We start from the raw sequence: 11,921 nt of genomic DNA, 5'->3' as shown, positions 1-11,921 counted from the left end.
CCCTGTTGGAGCACAGTAACTGTCCAGCCACAAAGCTAAAGGACTGGGTCTCTCTCTTGTTCACTTTTTGAACAAAGTGGTTGTCTTAGTATTTTACTGCTGTGAACAGACACCATGACGAAGGCAACTCTTATAAAGACAACATTTAATTGAGGCTGGCTTGCAGGTTCAGAGGTTTAGTCCATTATCACCAAGGCGGGAATAAGGCAGTATCCAGGCAGGCATGGTGCAGGAGGAGCTGAGAGTTCTACATCTTCATCCAAAGGCTGCTAGCAGAAGACTGGCTTGCAGGAAGCTAGGATGAGAGTCTTAAAGCCCACACCCACAGGGCCACACCTACTCCAAAAAGACCACACCTACTCAAGGCCACACCTTTTAATAGTGCCGCTCTCTGGGCCCAGCATACACAAACCATCACAGTGGTTATTTGGTACATCTGCCACAGCATCTGTGCATCACATGCACCCTGGAGTTGTCAGAGAACAGAAATCCTCTCGAGAAGCCTCTTGTGGTATCAATACAATCTCTAAGACCGTTTATTGCTGTGTGGAGAAAAGGCCTTCAACCTGATACAGTGGCTCCGTCCACTGGATGATGGATCTCATTTTCATTGTTCTTTTATCTGTCTTTTCATTCACGTAGATGTATCACGATATTATGCTCGCACTTAAAAATGCCAGCACGGATAACTCAGTCATAACTGTTTTCACAGGTAAGATACTTACTCAGACTTACTCAATTTCTACTTTAGGGAGTCTCTTACTATGCAAGGAACTAACCAATATTGCTTGAAGGTCTTCTCCAGTATGCAGTGGTCTAATTTATAAATGTACCATAATAGCATGGACATAAGACAAGTACTCTTTGATGGTTATTTATGATAAACCATATGCCCCAACTTGACTGGCACAGTAAAGCTTATTGTGACTGTCGTGGTCAGGACAGAAAACCACTCAGCTGTCCAAAACTGGATGAATAGACAGCTTTTGTCTATCCATAGGTTCTCTTAAACAATGGAAAGAAATCACAGCTTGATATACACAAACATATAGAGGAGTTTTTAAAACAAGGTTCAGCAAAAACATCAAAATAAGGAGATTGTTTGGTTCAACTCGTGTGAGTTCTATAGTATTGAGCTGAAGTTATACTCTGTTGACAGAGTCTGAAAGTGACTTCACTGGGGCATCTGGGATGGCAGGGCTAGACAAAAAAGTCTGGGACATTCTGAGGCGTCAGTACAGTAGCCCCTCCGCTGAATGTTTCTGTCCATAGTTTTGCCTTGCGGAATTTCAGTTATGCTTCATCACCCTTGGCCTAGATTAAGTAGAAGTTTCTAGAAAATTAGCAGTATGTTTTCAATAAGTCTTATATAGTATATTGCCACTTTTAAAGTTTGTTGTTGTAAATATCTTACCCAACCTACATACTGAACTTTATCACAGGTATGTATATACAGTCTCCCTAAGCGTCTTCTAGGAATTAGTTCCATGACTCTAATCAATAGAGAACTTTTACACACATAAAATCATGTATATGTAAAATCATGTGGTATTTGGGTAGAAGGCCTACACACTCCATTTACTTTTAAGTTCACTCTGGGTGTCTTAGCAGTACTTAACACAGAGTAATGTTATGTCAGAATTCATCACAATGTTTAGAAGTGAACAATCACAAGGGAAAAAGTCTGTGAATATTCAATACAGATATATGTGTTTGTCCTCAGATGTTTTCTGTTGCTTGACTCCATAGATGTAAAACCTGAAAACAGAGAAGATCAATTAGAAAGGAAAAAAGATAATATATACTTTAAAGCCTGGTACCGTCCCATGTCTCAGGGATTTATGGACCATCTTGGAATGTTTCCCCAGAGGATAAGGGGGAAGCACTGTATCTCGTTTGGCCTGGGATCGCTCCAGTTTTTACAATTATCAAAAGTATTTAATGGTGCTAGGATAACAGCCTGAGTTAGAGTACTTGCCTATGAATCAAGAAGCCCTAGATTTGATCCCTAGCTTGGGCATGGTGGCACAGGACTTAAAATACTGGTGATCAGTAAGTGGGGACAGGAAACCAGCTGCTAAGAGTCACCCTCAATGGCATTGAGAATTTGAGGCCAACCTGGGCTACTTGAGACCCCTTCTCAAAAGAAAACTCATTAAGAAGTATCCATTTCATGGTAGGCAAACCTATGCTTTAATAAACACACACCTTCACTGGCTCTTAACAGAGGCAACGGTTCTTACTGTGGGCAGCCCCACACAGCCTATGCACTCATCTTAATTAAGTACAGCAGTCCTCCCTGTACCCACTTCTTTCTCTGCTTCAGCCCTGAAGCCTCTTCTTTCAGTCTGTTGTGTGCATCCTGGAGACCTCAGACACAGAACCTCGCTTGCACTGTTTCCTCTCTGCCAGCCTTGCCTGTTCTTCAGCTCTCAGTCCAGCTGTCCCCGCTGTGCCTTCCTGAGTGAGATCAGCCCTAAACACTCTGATAGGCCAGCCCTGTCCTGTCTGCCATGTTGTATGTAGTCATACCATCTCCATTTACTTGTGCTCTTTAACACCCACGTCTTGCTACTCCCTGGCGTGTTAATGAGACTCACCAGTGTGCTTCTAGTGCATGGCCCAGAGCCCTGCCCACAGCAGGTACACAACGGTTGCAGAATGAGTAGCTATGTGAATGAACTGTGCCTTCCACTGAAGGTGTGTGTTCATTAAAGTGTTGATTGTACCATTCTCAGGAACTGGTGACTACTACAGCAGCGGGAATGACCTGACTAACTTAATTAATGATGCTGGTGAAATACGGGACGTAGCCACATCTGCTAAGCAACTGAGGTAATGGGACATTAGTCTGATCCCAAGTAGTTCATTCTTTTTTTTTTTCCATTTTCCCATATGTATTTATGGTGTACCTGCATGTATGCATATTTCACATGTTTGTAAACCCAGGTATATATATGTGTATGTGTATGTATATGTGTGTCAGGTCTTAGATAGACAATCATCTTTTATGCTTTTCCACTTTACTTATTGAGACCTGTTCACTCAAATGCCAGCCTCACTCATATGGCTTGTCTTGCTAGCTGGCTTGCTCTGGATTCCCATCTCTACCTTCTGAGGCCAGAAGGACAAGCAGGACTCCATCCCCACACAGAATTTATTCAGGTTCTGGGGATCCAACCTTCACTCTAGCCCTCCTACTTGATAGGCAGGTGTTTTAAATGCTGAGTCATCTTCTCAGCCTCCCCAAGAGGGGTCACTCTTAACACATCAGTAAAATGCCCACTCGTCTGTGCTGACGCACTTTATTGCGATTCCCCATCAGATTCCCTCTCTTCATCCTGCCCTCTCCGTCGGATTGACTGGAAAGGGTAAGGTGAAAAAGAACAGAGGGAGTGTGAGTTCTCATGCATGGTGTGAACAGACAGTGCCTGTGGGTGGTGGCCGTACACTGGAAGTAGTCTTGGAAGCTGTTGAAGGCTTCAGCTTCAGCTTCAGCTTCCCAGTTCTGCTGAGTCTCCAGTCTTCCCATGACAGAATATGGGGTCATGAACTGAGTCACCCACCATGATCTCTCAGGCCACAGCTGAACCTTAGTCCTGAACTCATTGCTCAGAAAAGAGTGTGAGTCAGGCTCAGCTTGTAGAAGTTATAGTCTGACCTTTTATTAGGCCCCATATACAAGGATCTTGGTTTAGTCTGGGAAGGTGATCCTTAAGGGTGGTGTCAGCTTTAGTTTATATAATCCTTTCTATAGTTAGGTAGGGCTAATTTGAAATATTTAATGCTTTCCTATTTCCATTGCTGTAGGGAATTTGTAAACTGTTTTATAGACTTTCCCAAGCCTCTGGTTGCAGTAGTAAATGGCCCAGCTATAGGAATCGCTGTCACTCTCCTGGGACTATTTGATGCTGTCTATGCTTCTGACAGGGTAAGTCCACTCACAGCTAATTAGTGAGCTCCTGTGGGTCTGCTCCTGTGGGTGGTTAGAACTAAAGTTAATGGTTATGATGGTTAGTTTTTGTCAATTTAACACAAACTAGAGTCACCTGGAAAGATTAATTTATATTAATTAACATTTTAATTTTTGTTCTTACTATAGTGTTTCTCCGTGATGGCCAAAAGTAAAATATTTTGAACATAGGCAAAATACGAAGACAAAGATTTAAGTTTAAAAACTTGAGAGTAGGGTTTTGATCCGTAGTGGAGCATTCAACTAATGTGAGTAAAGCTCTGAATTGGATCCTCAGCAACATCAGAGAAAGAAAGGAATGGAGGGAAGGAAGGAGAGGGAGGGAAGGAGGGAGAGGGAGGGAAGGAGGCAGGGAGCAAGGAAAGAAGAACCATTTTATTAGGTGATACTGACTAAGGAGGCAGATACATAGGGCAAAAGGATCTCATGTACAGGGTGAGGATTATAGTCAATATTAGTGGACTATATCCAGGAAGTTTGCCAAATTAATAGATACCTTATGGCTACCCATGGCTAGGGTATGACAATGTGAGTTATCTGGTCACACTAAAGTGGCTGTTTGCTTATATGTATGTCATACTAGCATATTGTTTAACCTTAAATATATATTGGGAAATTTATTATTTGGGGAAAAACACTCAGATATAAGTCAGTGCTACTAGCATTTGCTCTCCATAACTTAAATCTCACTGGTCCCTGACTGCTGAAACCCGAGACTCTTTCTGAGATGTGTTGTTATAAACACCAGATGTGATAACAGTTGCCTTCACACTTGAACCTAGAACACTGACCCCGGATTATAGGCCAGTAGCCCTCAGGTTCTTCTGGCACCTTCTCCTTAGGAGGTGATAAAGGTTCCTGGTTAATCAATCACTGAAGAGATTCCCTGGGTTTTTATTGACCTCAAAAACAGGCACGGGCTCACGTTCAACCCTATTAAGGTATCCATCATCATGCTGTCTGTCTGTGATGGATACTGATCTTAAATACAACTAGGGGATAGAAATGCTAGTAGCTTTTCTACCATTAAATGCAGCTTTTCTATGTGAGTTTTAAATTTGTCCAAATAAATGTTTGAATGCTCACAGTGTGAAGGTACTCTGTTAATACACATTACACATATACACATTTTATACAATACACACAGCAGCCCTATAAGGTCATACTAGGTTTATAGATAGAGGAACCTATCACAAAGAGGACAAGGAATTATCCCAAAGCCTTTAACCAGAGCCTTTAACTGCTAGAGCCCAGCCCTTAATTGCATCTACCATTCTACCTCTGCAAATAAGCATTGTGTAACTGCTGGTTGTCAAGTTCATATGTACCTGTTTATGGCTCCTTAGCTACTGCTGCTCCTTTTTTTCCTGACTGTATATTTGAAGTATATTTTCCTGACCAAGTTTTCTGGAGTGAAAAGAAAAGTGACATTAATAAGAGTATTTTATGTTTTTATTTACATGCTACGTATAATGTACATTCTCACAAAAATTCATTAAATTCTACTATGTCTTACTATTGGAAATTAAATCTAAGCATTTGTCTACTTTATTAGTGGTTCCCTTTCAAAAATATTTCTTATTCATCAAAAAATATTTTTTAAAAGTGTATGTTGGCTTATACCTATAATCCCAGCACTTTGAAAGATGAGGCAGGAAGATTGTCATGAGTTTGAGGCCAGCCTGTCTGAGCTGTAGAGTAAGACCCTGTCTCACCAAAAAAAAAAAAATGTTTTCTTAAGTATAGAAAAAAAATGAACGTGCTTATCATCTCAATCCCAACATTGAAACTGACTGTGGAATCTGAAGAAGGCAGGAGACCTCTAGGGCAAAACTGAGACAAATGGAAGATTGAGAAAACAATTGTTCAATTCACCAACAAAAGCTGGTCATTCTGAAATATTTTTAAAGTATATGAATAAAGCAATAGATTAAGAATCTAGTGTAAAAACGGGCAGTGAGGAGAAATAGCACACAAGGAATGAAAAATAGTGGCTCTTTAAACCATGAGAGGGAGCATTAAAAATAGCCTGCTTCTCTAAGGAGAAGGTAAGACAGCTCATAAAGCAAAGACAACTGTGTTACTTCATGTGATTGCCCAGGTTTAAAGCCTGGGACCCGCCTGGTGGAAGGAGAGCACCAACTCTGTCTTCTGACTCTCTCTCTGTCTCTCTGTCTCTCTGTCTCTTGTCTCTCTGTCTCTCTGTCTCTGTCTCTGTCTCTCTCTCTCTTTTATACATACAAACACACATACACACACAGCACAAGTAGATAGATAGATAGATAGATAGATAGATAGACAGACAGACAGACAGACAAACAGATAGACGGATAAACGGACAGACAGACAGACAGATGTAATAAATTTGAACTGGATGTGGATGCTGTCTATAATGGTATATGGGAGCAATTCTAGTACTTAGGAAATAGAGAGGATAGAGGCTCAGAAGTTGGTCATCTTTGTCCTCATAGCAAGTTCAAGTCTACTCTACATGAGACACTCTTCTACACCCTTCTTCTCCTCTATGCAGAAAAAAAAGCAAGTAGTGTGTGGCAGCTCATGCCTCTAGTCCCAGCACTCTTCTGGGAGACTGAGGCTAGCCTGGGCTACACAGCAAGACCCTTTATCCAAACATTATTTTTATTTAAAGCAAAATTTAAGCCACAGACAGTAAAAAAAATTATTTCCATGATACTTTTTTGTAACTTGTATCTATAAGGAATTCTTACAGTTCAAGAAAAAGAATGCAAATAATTTAACTTTAAAAATAGTGGCAAACATATTAGCATGTTTCACTGAAGATGACATCCCCATGGTGATTAAGTATATAAAAATATGTCCAACAACATTAGTCATAATGATATCATATCAATATCATAAAGGTCATATAAACTGAAAATATGAGACACCACCATCACACCGGAAATGCAAGATTCAGATCTAAAATCACTTTTCATGATGATGATACAGAACTTTAAGAAAGACATAAATAACTCCCTCAAAGAAATATAGGAGAACACAGGTAAACAGCTAGAAGAGGAAACACAAAAATCCTTTAAAGAACTACAGGAAAACACAACCAAACAGTTGAAAGAAATAAACCAAACTATCCAGAACCTAAAAATGGAAATAGAGACAATAAAGAAATCAGAAAGAGACACAATCCTGGAGATAGGAAACCTAATTTCTTAATCAGGAATCATAGATGCAAGCATCACCAACAGAATACAAGAGATAGAAGAGAGAATCTCAGGGGCAGAAGATACCATAGAAAACTTTGACACAACAGCCAAAGGAAATGCAAAAAGCAAAAAGCTCCAGGATGGTTCTGCTGCACCAAGAAATGAATTGTAGGCACGATTTTTGGATACAGACTTCCTGCTATGGTCAAAGCTATTTGACTTGAGTGAGTGACTTCATTCTCAGCCCACAGAGAACAGGTTACATTCATTTAAGAAATGGTATAGGTATTAAGATGGTCTATCCATAAAGTCATTCGCCAACTGTTTCAATGAACAATGGCTCTGCTTGGAGGGAGGGTGGCATAGACATTAGGTGAGGGTATGAGTTTGGTTCATTAGCTGTCATAATTTGGAAAAGCATTCATCTCAGAGAAAGAGTAACTTATAAAGTCCTCTTCTTCAAACTTGATACAAGAGTTACAAATGTCAAGCAAAGCATTCAGTCTCACTTTGTTGTTCTCTTACAAGCCACCTCCCTAGTTAATCATCTATGTTTCTTTTGGGTATATAAATACTTTTGAAATATATAAGCTGTTCAAATACAGAATACTAAATACAAAACAAACAAAAAGACTTTATAAGAAAATACTAGTAGTGATGTATTATTTTTAAGTATACAGTTAATATGTTCAGAGTTATTTAAAATTTATATTGAGAAAAATGTATTTTCACTATTGCTGTAGACAAGCACCTACATAATAAGACTGTTAAATTAATTGTTGTTTTATATCAAACAACTTTTATAATACTTATTTTTATTGTTATAATATTCTATAAGTTTTAAGAATATGACAAAAAAGATATTGTAGGTATTGAACGGGAGGTCTATAGGAGGAGCAGTGGTACAAAAGGGAAACAAGAATGTGATTCAATTATATTTAATTGAAATATGTTTTTAAATGTTAACAAATTCAGATAAATTGAAATCATGTAACTTTTCTCATCATAATGCAAAAAAAAAAAAAAAAGCTCATGGATGCAATGAGAAGACCAAACCTACGGATAATAGGTATAGAAGAGACTGAAGAGTAATGGGCCAGTAAATATCTTCAACAAAGTTATACAAGAAAACTTCCCTAACCTAAAGAAAGAGATGCCCATGAACATACAAGAAGCCTACAAAACTCCAAATAGACTGGACCAGAAAAGAAATTCCTCCCATCACATAATAATAAAAACACCAAATGCACTAAACAAAGAAAGAATTTTAAAAGCAGTAAGGGAAGAAAGGCAAGTAACATATAAAGGCAGGCCTAACAGAATTACACCAGACTTCTCACCCAGGACTATGAAAGCTAGAAGATCTGGGCAGATGTCATACAGACCCCCTAAGAGAACACAAATGCCAGCCCAGGCTACTATACCCAGCAAAACTCTCAATTACCATAGATGGAGAAAACAAGATATTCCATGACAAAATGAAATTTACACAATATCTTTCCACAAATCCAGCCCTACAAAGGAGAATAGATGAAAAACACCAACATAAGGAGCATAAGGAAAAAAACCACACTAGAAGAAGCAAGAAGGTAATCTTTCAACAAACCCACACAAACCTAATTTCACCTCTTACAACAAAAACAACAGGAAGTAACAATTGCTTTTTCTTAATATCTTAATATGAAAATTAATATTACCAACATATCCTAATTGATTGAAATCCAAAAATATGAGGAATTAGAAATTTGTTGACTGCTATCAATGGTCTCTCTAATCTGGTAATTGTGGAAATAGGTCCAATATTGTACAATCCATATATACTTTCTGCTTGTTTGTACATAACAGTGTCTTGCTGTGTACCACATAATGGTCTTGAAATCATGCTTCTCCTATCCCAGCCTCTCTATTAGTAGGATTGTTTATTTCATGTTTTCACACTATACTATGGTTTTCAGAACAGCGTACATATCTCAAAGTATTTATACAACCAAAAGAAACATAGACAATTAACTTGGAAGGTGGCTTGTAAGAGAACAACAAAACGTGAGACTGAATGTTATGCTTGACATTTGTAACTATTGTATCAAGTTTGAAGAAGAGGACTTTATAAGTTACTCTTTCTCTGAGATGAATGCTTTTCCAAATTATCACAGTCAATGAACCAGATTCTTACCCTCACCTAATGTCTATGCCACCCTCCAAGCAGAAACATTGTTCATTGAAACAGTTGGTGAATGACTTTATGGATAGACCATCTTAATACACACACCATTTCTTAAATGAATGTAACCTGTTCTCTGTGGGCTGAGAATAAAGTCACTCACTCAAGTCAAATAGCTTTGATCATAGTAGGAAGTCTGTATCCAAAAATCGTGCCTACAATTCATTCCTTGGCACAGCAGAACTGTCAACCCTTTGGTGCTGTGAGGGTCATTGAAGTACAGCCTTATTACAACGAACTTCAATGTCTAAAAATTGTTCTTATTTTGGGGTTTGTACCACAGTAAGAGCCAAGATTTTAAGCTCTACTAAGTACAAAACAAACAAACAAACAAACAAACAAAAAGACTATATATTTATGTTCGTTTAAAAAATACTAGTAGTGATGTATTATTTTAAAATATACAATTAATATGTTTGGAGTTATTTAAAATTTATATTGAGAAAAATGTATGTATTTTCAGTACTGCTATAGACAAGCATCTACATAAGACTGTTAAATTGATTGTTTTATATCAAACAACTTTTATAATACTCATTTTTATTGTTATATTTTATAAATTTTAAAGAATATGATAAAAAAGGTATTATAGGTATTGATGGGGGGTCTCTGGGAGGAGCTGGAGTACAAAAGGGAAACAAGAATGTGATTTAATTCTATTTACTTAAAATATGTTTTTAGATGTAAACAAATTCAGATAAATTGAAATCATGTATTTTTCTCATCATAATGCAATAAAACTTAAATCAATTTTAAAAAAAAAGCTCTCTCTCTCCCTCCTCTCTTTCGATGGTACTCCCCTCTCATCCTCTCAATTAAACCTCTTACACATGGGAAAAAAAAAAAAGAAGAAAGTGTACATCCAACAGGACGCCTGAACAGAAGGATTCACGACTACTTTTTTTGGAAAAAGATTTGTTTGTCGGCTTCATTGGGGTATTATTGACAAGTGGGAATTGTATGTATTCTATCAAGCAAGTCTATGGCTCTTGACTGATAATAGCCACAAAAGTGGAAACAGTGCATGTAGATCAAAAAGTGATGACACAACCACACAGCAATAGTAACAACAACAACAAAGAGCCTACTAGCACCCAGCAGTGCATGGGTAACTTCCAAACCTAAGTAACCGGAGCAAGAGCAAAGGTCTGTTGGATATAGGGTTTCATGAATGTCATGTTTAGAGCAGGGCAAAATAGCAGGATGGAGAGAGGATAGTGATGCACCTGGATGATAGAAAGACAGCATTGCCATAAGGGCACTTTCCAGGGGACTTTCCAGCTAGGAGATAATGGAGTTGTCGATAACTGTATAATTTTCTCTTTATAAAAATACATTGATAAAACACAATAAGTGAATTATGTATGTACAGAATAACACATAATATTAGTTTAAATATCTTCATCCATTCCCACTAGTGAACTACCACAGATAAGAGCATTGACTGCTCCTCTAGAGGATCTGAGTTCAGTTCTTCGAGTTAACAGGGTGCCTCACAACCATCTATCTGTAACTTCAGTTACAGGATCTGATGCCTTCTTACGGTCTGCATGGTCACTGCGTAGATGTGGTGCCCTGAAGTACATGCAGGCAAAACAGCCATGCACATAAAATAAAAATAAAAGGAAGGATAAAGAAAAGGACAGTGAGATGGGCATAAGTAATCCATTTCTGCTAATTCTAGCACTTGAGAGGCTGTGGTAGGGATGGTGAGAGTCTAGGCTATATGTGCGCGTGTGCACGCACATGCACACATGAGTTGTAAAGTTAAAATAATCACTCAAAAATTCATTTCCTTTTCTTCCTCCATCCCAACTAGGCAACATTTCATACTCCATTCACCCATCTCGGCCAGATCTCAGAAGCATGCTCCTCTTACACATTTCCAAAGATAATGGGCCCAGCAAAGGTAACGTAGGAAAAACTTAAAATGTAGTGTGCTGCCAAGGCAAAGCTGTACTCTGTCTTCCTTCCATTGGGCAAAGCTTTAAGGATGACTACTTGTTCTGTGACATGGAGGAACCAGACTAAGGGAAGGGTCGGGGCCCTGTCTATACTTCATTATGCAGAGACAGTGTCTGACAGTGGGTGATCTAGAGCTGGAGCGGAGCACTGATGGCAGCACAGGACCTTGGAATGTGTTTACGTTTCTAAAAGACAAATAAATAGTAGCTGTAAAGAGGACATTTGCCCATTGGCCTCGGTTTTTATATTTCTATAAAAACTGTAATAGAAACCTGTATCTCTTCATTCACATGCTTAGAGCTCAACAGTAGGACAACCACCCAGACAAGGGACTTTTGAATATTTCCAAATTAACCCTGTGGCCATAATTTTTTTTCATACCTCCATCCCACTCCACCTTGTTATCATTTACAAATAGAAAACCATAGCTACTAGGGGTTCAGGTCATTTCTGCCCTAGGCTTCCCATTCTTGCAGCTTCCCTTCTGGCCCCTCAAGAAACAAAAACAGTTGTGGTCTCAGCTGCTTGCAGACCCTCACCCAGTGAGGCCATCAGCTTCCCTACTCCTGTGAAAGACAAG

At 38.7% G+C, this 11,921-nt stretch overlaps 1 protein-coding gene across 1 annotated transcript in view; it reads left to right on the top strand.

Annotated features, from left to right (window-relative positions):
• Window positions 1-11,921, top strand: part of LOC116081498 (enoyl-CoA delta isomerase 3, peroxisomal-like) — an 18,901-nt gene that overhangs the window by 5,496 nt on the left and 1,484 nt on the right. The window contains exons 4-7 of the mRNA XM_031358089.1: window positions 643-712; window positions 2,739-2,835; window positions 3,811-3,931; window positions 11,196-11,285. Coding sequence (XP_031213949.1) covers window positions 643-712; window positions 2,739-2,835; window positions 3,811-3,931; window positions 11,196-11,285 — 378 coding nt within the window. The remainder of the gene's footprint in view (window positions 1-642; window positions 713-2,738; window positions 2,836-3,810; window positions 3,932-11,195; window positions 11,286-11,921) is intronic.

The sequence above is a fragment of the Mastomys coucha genome, unplaced genomic scaffold (assembly GCF_008632895.1).
Source record: "Mastomys coucha isolate ucsf_1 unplaced genomic scaffold, UCSF_Mcou_1 pScaffold7, whole genome shotgun sequence".
Lineage (NCBI taxonomy): Eukaryota > Metazoa > Chordata > Mammalia > Rodentia > Muridae > Mastomys > Mastomys coucha.
Note: the sequence above shows the minus strand (reverse complement) of the source record. Positions and strands in the feature narration are given on the sequence as shown.